At 41.9% G+C, this 22,767-nt stretch overlaps 1 protein-coding gene across 2 annotated transcripts in view; it reads left to right on the top strand.

Moving 5' to 3' along the window:
- The window catches only part of INO80 (INO80 complex ATPase subunit), a 137,815-nt gene that overhangs the window by 22,847 nt on the left and 92,201 nt on the right, over positions 1 to 22,767 (top strand). For both annotated transcript variants that reach the window (XM_050799374.1, XM_050799375.1), the window contains 9 exons: positions 646 to 801; positions 5,200 to 5,320; positions 7,304 to 7,518; positions 11,675 to 11,728; positions 12,861 to 13,064; positions 18,439 to 18,634; positions 19,515 to 19,582; positions 20,903 to 21,112; positions 22,402 to 22,482. In XM_050799374.1, coding sequence (XP_050655331.1) covers positions 646 to 801; positions 5,200 to 5,320; positions 7,304 to 7,518; positions 11,675 to 11,728; positions 12,861 to 13,064; positions 18,439 to 18,634; positions 19,515 to 19,582; positions 20,903 to 21,112; positions 22,402 to 22,482 — 1,305 coding nt within the window. The remainder of the gene's footprint in view (positions 1 to 645; positions 802 to 5,199; positions 5,321 to 7,303; positions 7,519 to 11,674; positions 11,729 to 12,860; positions 13,065 to 18,438; positions 18,635 to 19,514; positions 19,583 to 20,902; positions 21,113 to 22,401; positions 22,483 to 22,767) is intronic.

Below are 22,767 nucleotides of genomic sequence, written 5' to 3'. Positions count from 1 at the left end.
TGCCTGGGCCTGCCAAAGTGTTGGGATTACGGGTGTGAGCCACCACTCCCAGGCTAGACATTTCGTATAAATTGAATCCTATGATAACAGGTGACCTTTTATGACTGGCTTCTTTAATTTAGCATAATATTTTCAAGATTCTTCATATTGTAGCACCTACTAATGTGTTATTCCTTTTCATGGCTGAATTACATCTCATCTGGATATTCCACATTTTATATATCCATTTATCAATAAATGGATATTTGGGATATTTCTCCTTTTGGGCCATTACAGCTTGCTTTCTGTATTTCTTTATACCCTATAGGTAGTTGTGTTTTTTGCCTTCGTGTTTGGCATGTATGTATAGTTTGTATGTATAGGATAGTTATGTATTGTTTCTACTTTTGTAAGTATTCAGAGGAATTTTTAGCCTTGTTGCTGATAGCATGTCCCATGTTTTATTGCATTTTAATTTGTATTCCCTAAGTTTAATTAGTATCCTTAATATTTTTCAGTTGAATTTGTAAAGCATATCATAAGGGGAACTGGAGTGACTGTCTTCCTGCTGTTTTTGTCATTGTTTTGTATCTGGGAAAAAATGCTTGGATTATTAATGGAATTGCTTCACAGCAAAAGATACATTTCTATTTTCATCCTTTTCAGAGCATTTTGCTAAGTGATGAATCCAGCGAGGCTGATTCTCAGAGTGAAGACGATGATGAAGAAGAACTCAATCTCAGCAGAGAAGAACTTCACAACATGCTTCGGCTACACAAATATAAGAAACTTCACCAAAATAAGTATAGTAAAGACAAGGAGGTAAGAGTTTCAGGAGAAACACTTCAGACTGAGTATTCACCTCTGCTTTATAGTCATTAAAGATACATCATTTTGGCTGGGCGTGGTGGTTCACACCTGTAATCCCAGTACTTTGGGAGGCTGAGGCAGGCGGATCACGAGGTCGAGAGATTGAAAGCATCCCGGCCAACATGGTGAAACCCCCTCTCTACTGAAAATACAAAAATTAGCTGGGTGTGGTGGCATGCGCCTGTACCAGCTACTCAGGAGGCTGAGGCTGGAGAATTGCTTGAACCCAGAGGCGGAGGTTGCAGTGAGCCGAGATCACGCCACTGTGTTCCAGCCTGGTGACAGAGCAAGACTCCATATCAAGATACATCATTTTATGGAGCTGGAAATTATCCTCAGCAGTAAGTGTAAGTGGGAGCTGAACAGTGAGAACACGTGGACACAAGGAGGGGAACAAGACACACTGGGGCCTGGGCAGGTGGGTGCAGGAGGAGGGAGAGCATCAGGAAAAATAGGTAATGCATACTGGGCTCAATACTTAGGTGATGGGTTGATAGGTGCAGCAGACCACATGGCACATGTTTACCCGTGTAACAAACATGCACATCTTGCACATGTACCCCGGAACTTAAAGAAAATTCCTGACTGGGTGCGGTGGCTCACGCCTGTAATCCCAGCACTTTGGGAGGCTGAAGGCGGCTGATCACTTGAGGTCAGGAGTTTGAGACCAACCCAGCCAACTTGGTGAAACTCCATCTCTACTAAAAATACGAAAACTTGGCTGGGCGCGGCGACTCAACGCCTGTGATCCCAGCACTTTGGGAGGCCGAGGCAGGTGAATCACCTGAGGTCTGGAGTTCGAGACCAGCCTGACCAGCATGGAGAAACCCTGTCTCTACTATAAATACAAAATTAGCTGGGCATGGTGGCGCATGCCTGTAATCCCAGCTACTCAGGAGGCTGAGGCAGGAGAATCGCTGGAACCCAGGAGGTGGAGGTTGCAGTGAGCCGAGATCATGCCACTGCACTCCTGCCTGGGTAACAGAGCGAGATTTCATCTCAAAAAAAGAAATTTTTTTTTTCTAAAATTCTCTGATATCAATGAAATTAAACTACTAATACTTCAAATGTACTGGACTAAAAGATATGTTCTTCAAAAAAGGAGATACGTCATTTTAACTTTATGTTTAGGTAGTGATAGAGCAGCTTTATTGAGATGTGATTCATATAACAAAACTTTAGCCTTATGTAGTGTGCAATTCAGTGTTTTTTTAATACATTCATAGAGTAGGCCGGGCGCGGTGGCTCAAGCCTGTAATCCCAGCACTTTGGGAGGCCGAGACGGGCGGATCACGAGGTCAGGAGATCGAGACCATCCTGGGTAACACAGTGAAACCCCGTCTCTACTAAAAATACAAAAACTTAGCCGGGCGAGGTGGCAGGCGCCTGTAGTCCCAGCTACTCGGGAGGCTGAGGCAGGAGAATGGCGTGAACCCGGGAGGCGGAGCTTGCAGTGAGCTGAGATCCGGCCACTGCACTCCAGCCTGGGTGACAGAGCGAGACTCCGTCTCAAAAAAAAAAAAAAAAAAAAAATTTTTTTCATAGAGTTGTGTTACTATCATTACTGCCTAATTCCAGAATATTTACATCACCTCATAAAGAAACTGCGTGCCCCTTAGCTATTGCCCCTCATTTTATCTATCCCTCAGCCCAGACAACCACCAATCCACTCTATTCTCTTTTTTTTTTTTTTTTTTTTTTGAGACAGTCTCGCTCTGTTGCCCAGGCTGGAGTGCAGTGGCACGATCTTGGCTCACTGCAACCTCTGCCTCCCAGGGTCAAGTGAGTCTCCTGCTCAGCCTACCGAGTAGCTGGGATTACAAGCGTGCGCCACCACGCCTGGCTTATTTTTTCATTTTCAGTAAAGACAGGTTTTCACCATGTTGGCCAGGTTGGTCTCTTGGTCTCGAACTCCTGACTCCAGGTGATCCTCCTGCGTTGGCCTCCCAAAGTGCTGGGATTATAGGCGTGAGCCACCGTCCCCAGCCCAATCCACTCTGTTTCTATAAATGTGCCTATTCTAGACATTTTATACAAATGGAATCATGCAACATGTGGCTGTGTCCAGCTTCTCTCACTTAGTGTCATATTTTCAAGATTGATTAATGTTGTAGCATGTATCAGCATTTTATTTCTTTTTATTGCAAGTATTTGTTGTATTTATACCTTACTTTATATATGCATTGTCCAGTTCATGAACTATGGTTAACATATTTCTACTTTTTGGCTATTTTGAATAATGCTGCTATGAAAATTTGTGTACAGGTTTTATGTGGATGTGTTTTCATTTCTCTTCATTATGTACTTAACAGAGAAATTGCTGGGTCGTATGGAAACTCCTTGCTTAGCCTTTTGAGGAATTACTGGAATGCTTACATTCTAGTGTTGCTTATTCATGCACTTGCTCTTTGGGAGTAGTGTTTCTCTCTTGGAAAGCTCTTCATACACTAACTTTAAAATGATGATAGTTTTGAGTGACAGCTATTTGAACGTTGTTACCAAAGCCTTCTAACTCTTTCTTTTCTTTCTTTCTTTCTTTTTTCTCTTTCTTTCTTTTTCTCTCTCTTTCTTTCTTTCTTCCTTTCTTTCTTTTCTCTTTCTTTCTGTCCCTCCCTCCCTCCCTCCCTCCCTTCCTTCCTTCCTTCTCCTTCTCCTTCTCCTTCTCCTTCTCCTTCTCCTTCTCCCTCCTTCTCTTTCTCTTTCTCCTTCTCCTTCTCTTTCTTTCTCTTTCTTTCTTTCATTTTGCTGTTGTTGCCCAGGCTCGAGCGCAATGGCGTGATACTTGCTCACTGCCACCTCTACCTTCTGGGTTCAAGCGATACTCCTGCTTCAGTCACCTGAGTAGCTGGGGTTACAGGCATGCGCCACCATGCCCAGCTAATTTTGTATTTTTAGTAGAGACAGGGTTTTTCAGTGTTCGTCAGGCTGGTCTCAAACTCAGGTGATTCGCCTGCCTCGGCCTCTCAAAGTGCTGGGATTACAGGGGTGAGCCATTCTGCCCGGCCGGGTTCTGAGTATTTCTACAAGTGTGGAACATTGTACATAATGAGCAATAGTATATTTGAAGACCTAAGAATTTTCTAGCAATTAGTTAAGGTCCAAAATTAGTTCAGAGAGATTGGAATAATATTCTGAACCTTATAAACCTGTAGAAGTGGTAAACAGAATATCTGACCAATTTGATGTAAAAAGTTCCTTCCTTCTTAAACTCCAGCACTAAGGGACTTGGCGCTCCATGCTAATTTAATTTTGATTTTTAACAGAGGACATTGTATTAGTTCCCCATGTTAATCTTTCAGTCTTATTTCAATCCTTGGACAATTTATTTGGCTATAATCCAGGAAAGAGATTTAACAGTGGGCTACCTAATTTTAATTTATATTTATGCATTAGTAATATGTAAGACAAAATTAATATGAGATTTGGGGATTAAGTGAAATATTTAAAAGCGTTTACTTATCACTTCCTGGATGGAAAGAATTACGTTATTCGTATGTTAGAATTCTGGCAATGTAGGCACTATCTAAATGATAGCAGACTCTCTTAGTGGGAGATGAAGAGAGAAAAGACTTGAAAGATTCAAGAATTGGGATGACTGGTGACTATTTGAAGCAGACATATGACTAATAGAAAAGCAAGCATGAAGGGCCAGTTGCAGTGGCTCACACTTGTAATCCCAGCACTTTGGGAGGCTGAGGTGGACTGACGCCGAGATGGGCTGACCACGAGGTCAGGAGATCAAGATCATCCTGGCCAACGTGGTAAAACCGCATCTCTACTAAAAGTACAAAAATCAGCTGGGTATAGTGGTGTGTGCTTGTAATCCTAGCTACTTGGGAGGCTGAGGCACGAGAATCGCTTGAACCAAGGGGTGGAGGTTGCAGTGAGCCAAGATCACACCACTGCACTCCAGCCTGGCAACAGAGCAAGACTCTGTCTCAAAAAAAAAAGAAAAAAAGGAAAGCAAGCAGCATTAGGAACCTTAGTAAATCTGAGGACCTGCTGGTAATAGAAATATGGTTTATTTCTTGGTGGTGAATTTCCAAGGGGAGACATTTCTGCAAGGAATTAATTTCATGTCTCAGTATATGTCAGGTTTAAGTAAGTATTCTGGTAGAAATTCAGAAGCATGAAGAGTTTTGCTTTCTTACATTATTTTCAGTGACCTGTTACATGTATAGGAGCTGAACTCATTTGAAGTTAAGGAAGTGATTCTCTTTGATATACTAAATGTTACTGATCTCTTTGTGGGAAGAATACTGTATTTAGAAGCTATGATTTCCTCTGGCTTAGTTTTCTGTAGTAAAGATAATTAGAAAACAGGCCCATCATGGTCTTTGCCTGCTTCAGTTGCAGCAATATCAGTACTACAGTGCAGGCCTGCTCTCCACATACGACCCTTTCTATGAGCAGCAACGGCACCTACTTGGACCCAAGAAAAAGAAATTTAAGGAGGAAAAGAAACTTAAAGGTGAGCATGTTGAACTGCCTTCCACATATATTCATTCTTAGTTTCAGAATTGCATGTGGCCTACTGGTGCATTTGGACTTTATATATAGTCCATATGGTAGAAATTTGCTTTATTTGAAAAACTCTCTTTCTAATTAGTAGCAAGTACAATTTTCCCCTTGGTATCCATGGGTGATTGGATTCTGGACCCCCGGCAGATACCAAAATCCAGAGATGCTCAAGTTCTTTATATAAAATGGTATAGTATTTGCATATGAGCTGTGCACATCCTCTCATATACTTTAAGTCATCTCTGGATTACTTATAATACCTAATGCAATGTAAATGCTATATAAATACTTGTAATCCTATATTGTTTAGGGAATAACAATCAAAAAAAGTTTGTACGTATTCAGTACAGCTGCTGCAACCATTCTCTTTTTTTTTTTCCCTGAATATTTTTGATCCTCAGTTGGTTGAATCCATGATGTAGAACCCACAGATAGGAAGGGTAGACTATATTATTAACCTTTATTCGTATTTGGCTTGTAGTCTTTAGTTCTACAATTGGAAAGACGGATTCCTAGCTAAAGGTTTAGGCAAAATTAGTTTATTCCATTTTTCTTATACACACTCTGCAAATATTGCAAATGTTCTGGGATAGGAAGTTGGTTATGCACAGAGAAGTAAGAAAAGTAACCCAAAGTGTTTGGAATAAGTTGTCATTGTTGCTGTCCGAGGTGATTTAAAATAGATCACCTCCTGATGATCTTCTGTAGTGTTTGTTTGCATGTTTGACAGGAAGTGTCCTTTCCTCTCTTATTGAGCTCTCTCAGCAGCTGGATGTCAGGAAGGAAACTGAAAGAGAAAGTTTTAAACTATCTTTGTAAGGCAAATTTTATTCCTGTGAAAGTATTAATTTTTTTTTTTTGAGATGGAGTCTTGCTCTGTCACCCAGGCTGGAGTGCAGTGGCACTATCTCAGCTCACTGCAACCTCCACTTCCTGAGTTCAAGCAGTTCTCATGCGTCAGCCTCCCGAGTAGCTGGGATTACAGGTGCACGCCACTGCACCTGGCTAATTTTTGTATTTTTAGTAGAGATGGAGTGTCACCATGTTGGCCAGGCTGGTCTCAAACTCCTAAACTCAGGTGATCCGCCTGTCTTGGCCTCTCAAAAGTGCTGGGATTACGGGTGTGAGCCACCGCACCAGGCTTGACGGTATGAATTCTACTCAAAAAGGCTCCTTTTAGTCTTCCCTTCTTTTTCCATCATCTTTATTAGTGTCTTCTCACCCTCCACACCCTTTCTCCAACCTGAATTAAGGTTTTGTTTCATGTATTTTTGTCTTGCAAGTCTTAGTGACATATTAGTGTGTTTTTTTCTTCTCTTTTATTTTTCTTTATCCACCTTATAGGTATACTTTTTTCTTATTTTCCCCACACTGCATAGATGTATAGCCACCTTATATTGCCACCAAGTAGAAATAAGTTTCCTTCCTTTGACTATTTGTTGAATCTGTGATACCTCAGACACTTGCTTACCTATTAGGTTCAAAATAAATTTGGTTCTTGCCATGCGCCTGTAGTCCCAGCTACTCAGGAGGCTGAGGCGGGAGAATCACTTGAACCTGGGAAACAGAGGTTGCAGTGAGCCGAGATTGCGCCATTGCACTCCTGCCTGGGCGACAGGGTGAGACTCTGTCTCTGGGGAAAAAAAAAAAGAAAGAAATTTGGTTCTCGGGTTTTATTCTGTATTTCACTTTCATATAAACAGAGTGATTATCCAGTGTTCTTTTCCAGGTTAGTGAGATATCAATCAGTATGTTTCTTCTTCTCTTATTTTTCTTCCTCTAGGAATATTCATGGGTCTGAGTAGATAAAGGGATATATGTTGTCAGTGTCAAGTGGAATAAGGAAAGAACCTTGCATTCTTTAAGTTGTGAGGTTGCTTTGTGACCATCTTTTGTGGAAGTGCAACCCTGTTAGCGTCTGTTTCTTTTGCAGCTAAGTTGAAAAAAGTGAAGAAAAAAAGACGAAGAGATGAAGAACTTTCCTCTGAAGAATCCCCTCGTCGCCATCACCACCAGACCAAAGTCTTTGCCAAGTTTTCTCATGATGCACCTCCCCCTGGCACTAAGAAAAAGCACTTATCCATTGAGCAGTTGAATGCTCGTCGCAGGAAAGTATGGCTCAGCATTGTGAAAAAGGAACTACCAAAGGTAAGTGAATGCCTCCAGGACATGGAGATTGGGAGAATGTATTCTCTTCCCACCCACTAAAGAGGAACTCTGAGAGCTAGATACTTTCACAGATAGGAGTTCCGCAAGGAAATTAATCTGTTGGAATCAAGGGAATGCTGAGTAGTACTCTTCAGTTAACAGTTTCTTCTAGAATGTGGTCAGAATTCACAGGACAATTAGTTATTGTGTCATGCTCCTTGGTCAAAAAATTCGAGAGCAACTTCTTCGAGGAAAGAATGTAGTTTTCTTAAATATAGCGGTAGATACTTGACAGCTAACTTATAGGTGATATTAGAAAAAATTAAAAAGAGGCCAGGCATGGTAGGTCACACCTGTAATCCCAGCACTTTGGGCGGCTGAGGCGGGTGGATCGCTTGAACCCAGGAGTTTGAGACCAGTCTGGACAACATGGGGAAACCCCATCTCTACAAAAACGAGCTGGGTGTAGTGGCACATGTTTGTAGCCCTACCTATGCAAGTGGCTGAGGCAGGAGGATAGTTTAAGCCCAGGAGGTTGAGGCTGCAGCGAGCTGAGATCGCACCACTGCATGCTAGCTTGTGTAACAGAATGTGTAACATAATAAATATTTATTTTATCTCAAAAATTAAAATAAAAAGGAGTTGATATGTTTCTTAGAGAATTTACAAATGTTTGAATGTTGCTGGATAATCACAGGCACTAGAATAAGATGTGAACGATTTAAAAGAAACATGTATAAGCATTTTTCCTCTTTTAATTCATTTGGTTTTGATAACATTTTATTTTATTATTATTATTTTTGAGACGGAGTCTTTCTCTGTCACCTGGGCTGGATTGCAGTGTCATGATCTCGGCTCACTGCAAACTCTACTTCCCAGGTTCAAACAATTCTCTTGCCTTAGCCTTCCAAGTAGCTAGGGCTACAGGCAGATGCCACCACCCCTGGCTAATTTTTGTATTTTAGTAGAGATGGGGTTTCACCATGTTGGCCAGGCTGGTCTTGAACTCCTGACCCCAGATGATCTGCCTGGCTTGGCCTCATACAGTGCTGGGATTACAGGCGTGAGCCACCGTGCCCAGCCAATAACATGTTATTTTGATATAATTTCAAAATTAACAGTTGCAAGCCAGATGCCATATGCAGCGGTTTTTTTTGTTTTTGTTTTTAAAGAAGTTGCAATTATAGTCCAAGGAATGTCTATTTATCCTTAAGTGAGATGCGCCAGTTGTTAACATACTGCTCTTAAGGATGAATTGAGTGCAGTCCTAATAGAAACAGGATATTTCATTATAAATTGGATTTTTTTTAGAAACAGGGTATTTTATGAATTGAGAAAAGTTGATACTAAAGTCCATGTGATGAAGTCAGAATGTAGGAGTAGCTAGGGAAGAATTGGAAAATCCCTACTAAACATTAGAACACACTACAAAACCTCTACAGTTAAAAAAGTGTGGTACTGGCACATGAATAGGCAAATAGACAAGTAGAATAAACCAGTGGACTTATAAATTAGTAATACTGGGACAACTGGGTAGCAATTTTGAAAAAGATAAAACTAGATCTGCATCTTACTGCAACCTCTGCCTCCTGGGTTCAAGCAGTTCTGCCACTTCAGCCTCCCAAGTAGCTGAGTAGCTGGGACTACAGGTGTGCGCCATCACGCCCAGCTAATTTTTGTATTTTTAGTAGAGATGAGGTTTTTCCATGTCAGCCGGGCTGGTCTTGAACGCCTGACCTCAAGTGATCTGCTCACCTCGGCTTTCCAAAGTGCTGGAATTATAGGCGTGAGCCACCATGCCCAGCCTGTTTTAATGTTTTGAGGATATTACATTTGATCCCTTGGTATGGTGGTGTTTTGCTACTGTAAAATAAAAATTTTTTTTTCTATAGCAGTTAATAAGTATTTCTGGAGACATAGTTTATGCTTGAGCATTCTTTTTTTGTTGAGACGGAGTCTCGCTCTGTTGCCCAGGCTGGAGTGCAGTGGTGCAATCAGTGCTGTGATCTCGGCTCACTGCAACCTCCACCTCCCAGGTTCACACCATTCTCCTGCCTCAGCCTCCTGAGTAGCTGGGACTACAGGCGCCTGCCAGGACACCCGGCTAATTTTTTTTGTGTTTTTAGTAGATACAGGGTTTTACCGTGTTAGCCAGGCTGGTCTCGATCTTCTCACCTCATGATCTGCCCGTCTCGGCCTCCCAAAGTGCTGGGATTACAGACGTGAACCACCACACCCGGCCTATGCTTGAGCATTCTTGATGGGAAAGTTATGGGAAAACCTGCTTAGTACCTGATGAAGAGGCCTCATATGGTGCCCTTTCAATGAAAGAAATGAGTTTTCGTTTTTTTGAGATGGGGTCTTGTTCTCTTGCCCAGGCTGGAGTGCAGTGGACTGATCTTGTTTCACTTCACCGTTGATCTCCCAGGCTTAAGTAATCTCACCTCAGGCTCCTGAGTACCTGGGGCTATAGGTGTGTGCTACCATGCTGAGCTAATTCTGTTTATTTTATTTAATTTTAATTTTTTTTTTGGAGACGGAGTTTTGCTTTTGTCACCCAGGTTGGAGTACCATGGCACGATCTCGACTCACTGCAATCCCCACCTCCCGGGTTCAAGCGATTCTCCTGCCTCAGCCTCCCGGGTAGCTGTGATTACAGATGCCTGTCACCACAGTCAGCTAATTTTTGTATTTTTAGTATAGACAGGATTTCACCAGGTTGACCAGGCTGGTCTTGAAGTCCTGACCTCAGGTGAACCAACCACCTCGGCCTCCCAAAGTGCTGGGATTACAGGCATGAGCCACCATGTCCGGCCCAATTCTGTTTATTTTTTCTAGAGACGAGGTCTCACTATGTTGCCCAGGCTAGTCTCGAACTCCTGGACTCAAGTGATCCTCCTGCCTCAGCCTCCACCAAATACCGGGATTGCAGGTGTAAGCTGCTGTGCGTGGCCAAGAAATGGCTTTTTTTTTTTTATTTTTTGAGACGGAGTTTCGCTCGTGTCTCCCAGGCTGGAGTGCAGTGGTGCGATCTCGGCTTACTGCAGCCTCCACCTCCTGAGTTCAAGTGATTCTTCTGCCTCAACCTCCCAAGTAGCTAGGATTACAGGCATGTGCCACCATGCCCGGCTAAGTTTTCTATTTTTAGTAGAGATGGGATTTCACCATGTTGGCCACTCTGGTCTCAAACTCATGACCTCAAGTGGTCCACCTGCCTCGGCCTCCCAAAGTGCTGGGATTACAGGCGTGAACCACCACACCTGGCCAAGAAATGACTTTTTAGTGGGAATATTTGAGGTTCCTGGCTTCAGAGTGACAATAGCTCTTTAATTAGTAAGAGTTTTTTATGAAAGGCTCATATATTCCTTTAAATTTGCTGTCTTATATGCAAACTTTAGAGAAATGGCTCTTAGACCTTCTTTGTCACTTTGAACCCATTGTTTCTTTAGCATCAAGGAGAGTGCTCTTCAGTAATGAAAGAGCCACCCAGCTCTGCCTCTTCAGTGTGTTCTTCCATGTCAGATAGACATCGTGGGGAGTCAGATGTCTGTACTGACTTTTTTCCCCCCTTGGCTAGAGTGGAAAACACAAATAGCTGGATACTGGGTTGTGGGCTGCTGGGTCATTTTGTGTTAGGTCTTCCTTGGAGTTTAGTTTTAGAGAAGATTAGGCTTATGTGGTGGCAGAAACTGAGTAGTAGTGACATCAGGTTTGCCTAGGCTGGAGGTGGGGCTAGAATCACAACTTGGGAGACTAGTTTATCGTTTTCCTAAAGATTCCTGTATCTGGGTGCCCTGTTCTCTCAGCTTTGCAGATTGGCCCTGGTAAGCAACATGTTTTTAATCAGGATGGTACTAAGGTTTAGGTATTTTAACATTTTGCTAGTCCACTTCAAGCCTTACATATAACTTAATGTCTTCCTAAAAGTATACAGAAGACTATTTAAGGCATCCACAACACTGATTCTTCTTGATGCTTTTTTAATAGTTTTATGTATGGTGTTGGACAGTACATCTGGATGACTTACAGAAGTAATGTATCTTGCTCGGCTTGACATTTTCTGATCCTCTAGGAATTGATTAAAAGACTGTTCATTCTACATAGTCTTAGTTCAAAAATGAATCCTAAATGAAATACTGTTTTTTAAATATTTTAGGCAAATAAGCAGAAAGCTTCAGCTCGTAACCTGTTTCTCACCAATAGCCGAAAGGTAAAATTGTAGTTTTGTATTTTCCATTTCATGTTTTGCTGGAATATATTCTTCTTCTTTGGGTCCATCTTGCTGCTCTTGTCTGTTGTAACCTGTTGATCATGAATCTAATAGTTCCTAAGAGTTTCTGAATGTTCTCAATCTGTTTATTTATTTATTTATTTTTTGAGACGGAGTCTCAGCCGCCCAGCCTGGAGTGCAGTGGTGTGATCTCGGCTCACTACAACCACTGTCTCCCCAGTTCAAGCAATTCTCCCATCTCACCCTCCCAAGTAGCTGGGATTACAGGCACCCACCGTCATGCCCTATAATTTTTGTATTTTAGTAGAGACAGGGTTTCACCATGTTGGCCAGGCTGGTCTTGAACTCCTGACCTCAGGTGATCTGCCCGCCTCGGCCTCCCAAAGTGCTAGGATTACAGGCATGAGCCACCGTGCCCGGCCTCAATCTGTTTATTAAATAAAATTATTCTTCCTCACATTTCTGGTATTTGAACCTTTTTGGATAAGACCATAGCCCACCCTGATTGCTTGAGCAGATCATGGAATCTTCCTGTCTTCAGTCTCGTCGTCTAAGAAATAATGATGTGAATACCTTCCCTTAGAGGAAACTAAAACAACTTCCTTTCAGAATTGTGAGGATCAGATTGGGCCATGTTATTAGTTATGTTTCTCTGGGGTAGTCATTCAACTTCTCTGTTTCCTCATTTATAAGGTGGATGATGGTAAATGAGGGTGATGCTAATGCCAATTTCGTAGGATTTGAAGAGTAGATTAGTTTAATATATTTTTCAGTGGTGCTAAATATATAATAAGCAGTGATAGCTGTTATTAATGTGTGTGATAACATTTTGTAACTTCCAAGCACATCCCAGGTCCTTCTTAGTCATTATAATTTTTCATCTTCTAAGTTGATAGAAATCAGATAGATTTCTTATCCCTGATATTACCACGGGATCTGGACCTATGTTACAGTACTATACAAGGACATTAATCAAGTTGCAGGAGAAAGAGATGTGGTCAAGGATGACAGTTTGTATTCAACAGATTGAGGAATGATGTGGTTTAGAATCCAGGAAGAACCAGCCTCTGGTATGGGGTCCTTTCTGCTGTAATGCTGCTGTTGTTTTCAGCTTGCTCACCAGTGCATGAAGGAGGTGCGTCGAGCTGCCTTGCAGGCCCAGAAGAACTGTAAGGAAACCTTGCCTCGTGCCCGCCGCCTCACCAAGGAGATGCTCCTGTACTGGAAGAAATATGAGAAAGTGGAGAAGGAGCACCGCAAGAGAGCAGAGAAGGAAGCTTTGGAGCAGCGGAAGTTGGATGAGGAAATGCGTGAGGTAGGGCAAAAGCATACCATTTTGAAAGCCCTAATTATTACAGCCATTTGAAGAGATCGGTTTGCATTTTGAAAATTGTACGTCTAACCAATGACACTGTCAGTTATTTTTTTTTTTTTTGGTAGAGATGCAGTTTCGCCATGTTGCCCAGGCTGGTCTCAAACTCCTGAGCTTCGAGTGATCCGCTTGCCTTGGTCTCCCACAGTCAGAAATATTTTTTTTTTTTTTTTTGAGGCGGAGTCTCGCTCTGTCGCCCAGGCTGGAGTGCAGTAGCCCAATCTTGGCTTACTGCAAGCTCCGCCTCCCGGGTTTACGCCATTCTCCTGCCTCAGCCTCCCGAGTAGCTGGGACTATAGGCGCCCGCCACCATGCCCAGCTAATTTTTTTTATTTTTAGTAGAGACAGGGTTTCACCGTGTTCGCCAGGATGGTCTCGATCTCCTGACCTCGTGATCCGCCTGCCTCGGCCTCCCAATGTGTTGGGATTACGGGCGTGAGCCACCGTGCCCGGCCCAGAAATTTTTTTAAAGACTTAATTTTGAGGATGGTGATTTTAGACTAGTAAACCAATTCTGCTTTTAGTCTTTTGGTATGGCCCTCCTCAGGCCTTTTTCTCATTTTCAAAAAAAAACGAATGAGCAAAAGAGAAAGAAAGTAGCTTTTAATTCATCTTGGTTTGTTTGTAGGTGCTGACTGCAGTTTTGCTTTTTTTGGACAATAAGAAATAGGTGCCAAATTCAGGGCCAGATAGGGACAGTGGACAATGAGCCCAGTTTTCTAAGACTTACCCTTCACCTACTGTACTGTTTTATTTATTTAGTTTTTGAGATGAAGTTTCACTATTGTCGCCCAGGCTGGAGTGCAGTAATCTTGGTTCATTGCAACCTCTGCCTCCCAGATTCAAGCAATTCTTCTGCCTCAGCCTTCCGAGTAGCTGGGACTATAGGCACCCACCACCACGCCCGGCTAAGTTTTTGTATTTTTAGTAGAGATGGGGTTTCACTGTGTTGGCCAGGCTGGTTTCAAATTCCTGAGCTCAGATGATATGCCTTCCTCGGCCTCCCAAAGTGCTGAGATTACAGGCATGAACCACCATGCCTAGCCTACTTATATTGTTTTAACTTGCAGCAAGTACTGTTGTTAAACTTGATGCCAGCTGTTGTAGGCTGTGTATATTGCTGAGAGAAGCAAGAGGTGAGAATAAGAAGGCAAAGTCATTGTATTGCCATTGATAAACCAACTGAGATGAATGGAAGGAGAGTTGAGATTTGAAGAAAGAAGGGAATTAGTGGATTGGATGATGTTTTCTTTTGGGTATATGTAGTAACTCATGTCAAAGTGAAGCTTTGGAGCCTCTTCTGAGCTCTTGATCTTCCCTCATTTTATCATGACTTCGAGAATGAAGATGGATTTTGCTCAGTTCTCTTTAGTCTCCTGGTTAATTTGCATATTTGTGTATTTGCATGCAAGGTAATCATATTATCAAGTTAGTAAACATTTGATGCTTTTGGGAATTCTTAACTCACAGAATTTAAAGTCATTTGAGAGTTAGCCACAGATCTTGAAGTTTTGCAGGCAACTTGGCCTGTATTCTAGATTTGTGAGACCTAGATTCTTAGTTATGTTGATAGCTAACTGATGCTTATGCTGACTTATGCATCTTTTCCTTTGAACTTTTGAAATAAATCTTTGATGTATCCTTTCTGTTTTCTTAATCTACTTTGTTCATTTAATCATGTGGTAGTTAACTTCTTTAAAGTTAAAGATGTTATTCTTGGCCGGGTGCGGTGGCTCACGTCTATAAACTTAGCACTTTGGGAGGCAGAGGCGGAGGCGGGTGGATCATGAGGTCAGGAGTTCAAGACCAGCCTGGCCAACATGGTGAAACCCCATCTCTACTAAACATACAAAAATTAGCCGGGCGTGGTGGCGGGTGCCTGTAATCCCAGGTACTCGGGAGACTGAGGCAGAGAATTGCCTGAACCCGGGAGGTGGAAGTTGTAGTGAGCCGAGATCATACCACTACACTCCAACCTGGGTGACAGAGGAAGACTCCATCACACACACACAGACACACTATATATATATATATATGTTCTTCTTTTTCTTAATTGTTTTACTTTGGGAAGTTTTCCTTAGGCTGAGTGTATTGGCTCATGCCCGTAATCCCAGCAGAAAGGCAGAGGCAGGAGGATCGCTGGAATCCAGGAGTTCAAGACCAGTCTGGGCAACATAGTGATACTTCGTATCCATAAACAGTACAAAAATCAGACAGGTGTAGTGGCAAGTGCCTATAGTCCCAGTTACTCTGGAGGCTGAGGTGGGAGTATTGCTTGAACCTGGGATGTTGAGGCTGCAGTGAGCTGTGTTCTTGCCACTGCCTCCAGCCTGGGTGACAGAGTGAGATACCATCTCTTCAGAAGAAAGCAAAGATTTTCGTGATAGCACTTTAGGTTTGAAACTTGAACATTCATTATGACAGAGACTTAATTTTCTCTCACTTTCTTTCTCAAGTGTTCTTCTATTTTGGATCTTGCTCAGGTGCTATAATGCTTTAAAGAGATAGGATAATTTTACGTAGATTACTGCTTTATAAAATATACTTTCAACCTTTTGGATTTTTTTTTTCTGTATTCCTTATTTTATTGTTTTCCTTTTGGGAGAGTGGATCAAGGATAAAGTATATTTTATGAATTTTGTTACGAAATAATTCAAAATAATGACTCTTGGACCAATAATGCTCTTTTTTGGGGAAAAAAAAATAAAGCAAACAAGGCTGGCTCACGCTGTGAGCTCACGCCTGTAATCCCAGCACTTTGAGAGGCTGAGGTGGGCAGATCAAGAGGTCAGTAGATCAAGACCATTCTGGCTAACATGGTGAAACCCCGTCTACTAAAGATACAAAAAATCAGCTGGGTGTGGTAGCATATGCCTGTAGTCCCAGCTACTCAGGAGGCTGAGACAGGAGAATCGCTTGAACTGGGGAAGTGGAGGTTGCAGTGAGCCGAGATTGCACCACTGCACTCCAGCCAGGGCGACAGAGTGAGACTCCATCTCAAAACAAAACAAAACAAAACAAGTGGCTCTTTAATATGCTACTTATACTGTATTCTGTGTTCCATATAATTTAGTATTTTGGATTATGTTTTCATTTTATTATTTATCTTAGGAATGATTTTATTTATTGACACAATGATTATTTTTCTTACCTGGTTGTTTTAGAGTAGAGGCACTTAAAAAAAAAAAAAAGGGGTATCTTACTCTGTCACCCAGGCTGGAGTGCAGTGGCATGATCTTGGCTCAGCGCAGTGTCTATCTCTTGGGCTTAAGCAATCCTTCCGCCTCAACCTTCAGTGTAGCTGGGACTGCAGGTACATGCCACCATGCCTGGCAAATTTTTGTATTTTTTGTAGAAACAAGATTTTGCCATGTTGCCCAGTCTAGTCTTAAACTCCTGAGGTCAAGCAGTCCACCTGAAAGGCACTTTTAGCCTTCTCACATTAAAAAATATATATATGTTTGCATGTGTGCGTGTATTCAGTCTATATTCGTTTTTTGTAGCTATTATTATCACAAATGAAGTACAGATTGTTGGGTTTTGTTTCATTTTGTTTGAGGTAGAGTCTTGCTCTGTCACCCAGTCTGAAGTGCAGTGGCACGACCTTGGCTCACTGCAACCTTTCCTCCTGGGTTCAAGTGATTCTCCTGCCTCAGCCTCCAGAGTAGCTGGGATTACAGGCGCCCGCCACCACACCCAGCTAATTTTTGTATTTTTTATCAGAGACAGGGTTTCTCCATGTTGACCAGGCTGATCTCAAACTCCTGGCCTCCAGTGATCCGCCAGCCTTGGCCTCCCAAAATGCCGGGATTACAGGCATGAGCCACCATGCCTGGCCAAAAAATACAGATTGTGTTGGGGAGTATTTTGTTCCTTCCTATAGATCGTTTTGGGGAGTATTTTCTTCCTTCCATTAGCCTTTTAATTTCATATACCTATTGTATTGGCTTTCAGAATAACTTATAGCTTTTTGTTAGTTATTTTGACTTTTGGTGGTAAAGAAGAGTTTTGGGACCGGTGTGGTGGCTGACCGGGCGCACTGGTCACGCTTGTAATCCCAGCACTTTGTGAGGCTGAAAGTGGGCCGATCACCTGAGGTCAGCAGTTTGAGACCAGCCTGGTCAATATGGTGAAACCTGTCTCTACTAAAAAAATACAAAAATACATGCCAGGCGCAGTGGCTTACACCTTTAATCCCAGCACTTTGGGAGGCCGAGGCAGGCGGATCATGAGGTCAGGAGATTGAGACCATTCTGGCTAACGCAGTGGAACCCCATCTCTACTAAAAATACAAAAAATCAGCCGGGTGTCGTGGCGGGCGCCTGTAGTCCCAGCTACTCGGGAGGCTGAGGCAGGAGAATGGCATGAGCCCAGGAGGCAGAGCTTGCAGTGAGCCAAGATTACGCCACTGCACTCCAGCCTGGGCAACAGAGGGAGACTCTGTCCCAAGAAAAAAAAAAAAAAATTAGCCAGGCATCGTGGTGTATGCCTGTAATCCCAGTTACTTGGGAGGCTGAGGCAGGAGAATCACTTGAACCTGGGAGGCAGAGGTTGTGGTGAGGCTGCTATCGTGCCATTGCACTCCAGCCTGGCCAACACAGTTAGACTCTTGTCTCAAAAAAAAAAAAAAAAGTTTCTGACCTGTACATTTTCAAAAATAATAAAGCTATATAGACATGTATCCACCATCCAGGTTGTAAAATGGAATATGTTGTTTGAATTTAGTTGTCTCAGTACTACCATAGAAAAGTCATGTAAGAAAGAAACATTTTAGTCAGAAGCCTAATGGAGAAAAGATTCACAGTATAAAGAAGAGCAAAACACTCGTTACTAGTAGATTATGAATGAAAGTTATTCATTGTGGCTCACACCTTAATCCTAACACTTTGAGATGGTGAGGCTGGTGGATTGCCTGAGTTCGAGACCAGCCTGGCCAACATGGTGAAACCCTGTCTTTACTAGTAATACAAAAATTAGCCGAGGTTAGTGGTGCTCACCTGTAATCCCAGCTACTCTGGAGGCTGAGGTACGAGACTAGCTTGAACCTGGGAGGTGGAGGTTGCAGTGAACCGAGATCGCACCACTGTACTCCAGGCCATGCGACCAATTGAGACTTTGTCTGAAAAAGGAAAATAAATTCATTCATTGCTTTTAGTGCCACTGACTTGGCTAAAATAAAATTGTTTATCAGCAATGTTTACATTTTTAAAAGTAAAGAATTGGTAAAGGATTTGAATGCAAATATAAGTGGCGAATTCTCCACTACTTCTTGGATATCATTAATAATTGGGCTCTGTTTTCACCTTTCCCTCTTTAGGCCAAGAGGCAACAGCGAAAACTCAACTTCTTAATTACCCAGACAGAGTTGTATGCCCATTTCATGAGTCGCAAACGAGACATGGGTCATGATGGTATCCAGGAAGAAATCCTAAGGAAACTGGAAGACAGTTCTACCCAGAGACAAATCGATATAGGTGGAGGAGTGGTAGTTAACATCACACAGGAGGATTATGGTGAGTCTTCAATCAGGACTTAGAGGAAGGCTACCTCTTAATTTTTATATCTAAAGGTTATATACATTAATTCTTGCAAATTTTTTTATTGATTCATAGGTAATTTACCAGAAAAGAGAGATTTATTGTACTGGAGTAGGGAAAGTGTGTTTGTAATACAGAAGTATAGGACCATTTATTAAAGAATTTTAATAGGAAAGATTGTGGTTATATGATCTTGCAAGTTTGGGAATATTTTTGTTGTGATTTGTTAGTAGAAATAACCGGTATTGTAATCAGAGTTCAAAGAACTGAACTGCGTTTCAGGAGAGGAAAACATCTCTCACATAATAAGATTCTTGGTTAGTTAAGCACGAGAAAGCAGCTGTTCAGTTGTCTTTGTGTGATCACAAGGAGAGGGAGGAATTGGGATGAAGTTTGAGAGGAATTTCACAGAGAATACTGATTAAGATTGTGTTGAGCTAGAAATAGTAGAGATTGTAACTGCTTTATCATATTTTGGGGATTACATATGTCGTATTTCTCCGGTTAAAATAGTTTCACCTAGCATAAATATATTAAAATTTTGAATCCTGATTGTCTTCGTTGTTGTAGCTTGGTATCATTTGGTAGAAGAAACCCTAATACTGAGAGGCGGTGGATGCCAGTGCCGTGGTTTTTGTGAGCTTTCTTTGGCTACTGGAGACCGAGGCAGCCCTCCACCTCCATTGCATTTCCAGCTTCTTACCTCTGAGAATTTAGCCTTTCTCTTCCGCCACCCTCTGTGAACCCAGGGATAAGTAGAATGAGAGAATCAGGGCTCCACATATATTGGTGTTAATTGCATCATAGAACAAGATCAGTTGATAAAGTGTGATAATCCATAAATTTTCCTTTTCAGATAGTAACCACTTTAAAGCCCAGGCCCTGAAGAATGCTGAAAATGCTTACCATATTCACCAAGCTCGGGTGAGTCTTCAGATAGAAAGGTTTACTGTAATTGGCCCTGGAAATACCCTACAAGGTTTTACTTAGGTGGTCTCCCTTTAGTCTTAATCACATTTTCGGTTAAAAGCATAGACTAGCTTGTGTATATGTGTGTGAGTAATTGTGTGTAGGGTGGGGGGCTGGGTCTCTTTCACTTTAGAATAGTAGGGATACTAGAGGAAAGGCAGAAAAACAAATATTCAGTTTTTTAGCTTTAGCAGTGTTTTAATTTCAAATTAGAACAGTTTGTGTGTGTTTTTTTTTCTTTCTGAGTAATCATGGGCAATATAGTATGAAATGCATCATAGATGTTTAATGGAAAAAAACATACTCTTGGCTTGTTAAGAGAGCCATATCATAGTTTCAAAAAACTGCTTCATTATTTAATGCCTTCTTTCACCTAAGTAATAACTTGCTCTTTGTTATTTATTTTATTTTATTTTATTTTTGAGACAGAGTTTCGCTCTGTCGCCCAGGCTGGAGTGCAGTGGCATGATCTTGGCTTACTGCAAGCTCCGCCTCCCGGGTTCACACCATTCTCCTGCCTCAGCCTCCTAAGTAGCTGGGACTACAGGTGCCTGCCACCACGCCCAGCTAATTTTTTGTATTTTTAGTAGAGATGGGGTTTCACTGTGTTCGCCAGGATGGTCTTGATCTCCTGACCTCGTGATCCACCCACCTCAGCCTCCCAAAGTGCTGGGATTACAGGCATGAGCTACCGCGCCCGGCCCTTTTTTTTTTTTTTTTTTTTTTGAGATGGAGTCTTGCTTTGTCAGCCTCCCGAGTAGCTGGGACTACAGGTGCACAACACCATCCCCAGCTAATTTTTTTTATTTTAGTAGAGATTGGGTTTTACCATGTTGGCCAGGATGGTCTCTATCTCCTGACCTCGTGATCCACCCGCCTTGGCCTCCTAAAGTCCTGGGATTATAGGCATGAGCCACTGCGCCCGGCCGAAGCTCTTTGTTATTTATGATATAGTGATGTTTGACAACATCAGAAAGAAATTATAATCAAGTTGAATTAAGTAAAAAACTTGCTGTTTTTAATATACTGCATAGGAGCCTCTATTTAACATTGACAGAGCGGAAGTCAAGGATAGACGAATGTGACCTTCCCCAATTTCTAATATAATTGTTACATTAAATAATATCATATACTACATTATATTATCAGATTATGAGAAATTTTGTTCCAATTATTTTTCTTAGCACAGGGTAGATATATTGTTATCTTGAGTTTTATTTGCATTTAATATTTTTCCTATTTTTTTTTTCTAATTTTTTTTTTTTAACTTTCCAGACAAGGTCATTTGATGAAGATGCAAAAGAAAGTCGAGCAGCTGCCCTGCGGGCAGCAAACAAGTCTGGCACTGGGTTTGGGGAGAGTTATAGCCTGGCTAACCCATCTATCCGGGCTGGTGAGGATATTCCACAGCCCACAATTTTTAATGGCAAATTGAAAGGTTATCAACTGAAAGGCATGAATTGGTTGGCCAATCTCTATGAACAGGTGAATTTTAGAACTCTTTTCTAAAATTCTCTTTTATTAACTCTTTTCCTAAAGTCATTTGTTCAGTGTGATTGTGAAATGAGTACAAGATCTGGCTGGGCGCGATGGCTCACGCCTGTAATTCCAGCACTTTGGGAGGCTGAGGCAGGCGGATCACCTGAGGTCAGGAGTTTGAGACCAGCCTGACCAACATGGTGAAACCCCGTCTCTACTAAAAAAATAAAAATAAAAAATTAGCCGGGCGTGGTAGCACATGCCTGTGATCCCAGCTACTTGGAAGGCTGAAGCAGGAGAATCACTTGAACCTGGGAGGCAGAGATTGCGTTGAGCCAAGATGGCGTCATTGCGCTCCAGCCTGGGCAACAAGAGCAGAACTCTGTCTCAAAAAATAAATAAATAAGTACAAGATCATGTTTTAGAATTCACACTTTTGAAAAGCTGTATCCTGGGGAGGGATTGCATTAGGAGAAATACCTAATGTAAATGACTAGTTAATGGGTACAGCACACCAACATGGCACATGTATACATATGTAACAAACCTGCACGTTGTGCACATGTACCCTAGAACTTAAAGTATAATTAAAAAAAAAAGTAGATTTATAAAAAAAATAAAAAGCTATATCCTTTGACAAGAGGCAGAAAGTTGTCTCTGTTTCTCTTTGTTTTTGAGACAGGATCTTACTCTGTCACCCAGTCTGAAGTGCAGTGGTGTGTTTATGGCTCACTGGAGCCTTAAACTCCTGGGCTCAAGTGATCCTCCTGCCTCAGCCCCCAGAATAGCTGGGACTACAGACACATGCCACCATGCCTGGCTAATTTTTGTATTTTTTGTAGAAATGGGGTGTCTCTGGGTTGCCCAAGCTGGTCTCAAACTCCCAGGCTCATGCGATGTGCCTGACTTGGCCTCCCAAAGTGCCAAGACAGGCGTGAGCCACTGCACCCAGCTGATGTCTTTTTTTTTTTTTCTAACCTGGAGAGCCTACTAGAGAATATTTGTATATTTCTTATGGTTTGTCTTATATGGACTTGGTAAATCTAATTGTTGTTGTGTCTGGGTTGTATTAGCTAACAAACTGGCCTTGCCCTGTCTTGTGTACCATGGTTCATAGTTGTAGCTGTAGCATTGGCAAAAGCAATTACTATAGCAATGGATAAAAGTGTTGAGGCTGAGTATCTCTAGTCACTTCTCTTTAAACAAGCCTGTTATCTTGGTCATTTTTTTTGGTAATAGGTCAAACTTTATTTGATGAAATGTATGAGGTGTTGACCATGTATTTTTTCCCCCAGGGTATTAATGGCATTCTTGCTGATGAAATGGGCCTTGGTAAAACAGTACAGAGCATTGCCCTTCTGGCCCATCTGGCTGAGGTGGGTAGATATAATCTTTCTATCTTAATTTCTCTAGAATTTAGAGTAATTTCTGTTGAAAATCAGCCACTTAAAAGCACTATGCTAAGCTCTGTAGCATTCCAAGATAGGGGGACTTGATTCTTGCCTGCGAGCTTTATAAGGGGACAGTATTGTGTAACTTTTTGGTTTTTAAGAGGTCTAGGACAGTTTTTGAGCATGTGATTTTGAGACATTCCCTTCCACTCTGCATTGATTACCACCAGTGTAGTGGCAAGGGCAATATAGTTAGATCAGAACACCTTG

Source organism: Macaca thibetana, chromosome 7 (assembly GCF_024542745.1).
Source record: "Macaca thibetana thibetana isolate TM-01 chromosome 7, ASM2454274v1, whole genome shotgun sequence".
Classification (NCBI taxonomy): domain Eukaryota; kingdom Metazoa; phylum Chordata; class Mammalia; order Primates; family Cercopithecidae; genus Macaca; species Macaca thibetana.
Note: the sequence above shows the minus strand (reverse complement) of the source record. Positions and strands in the feature narration are given on the sequence as shown.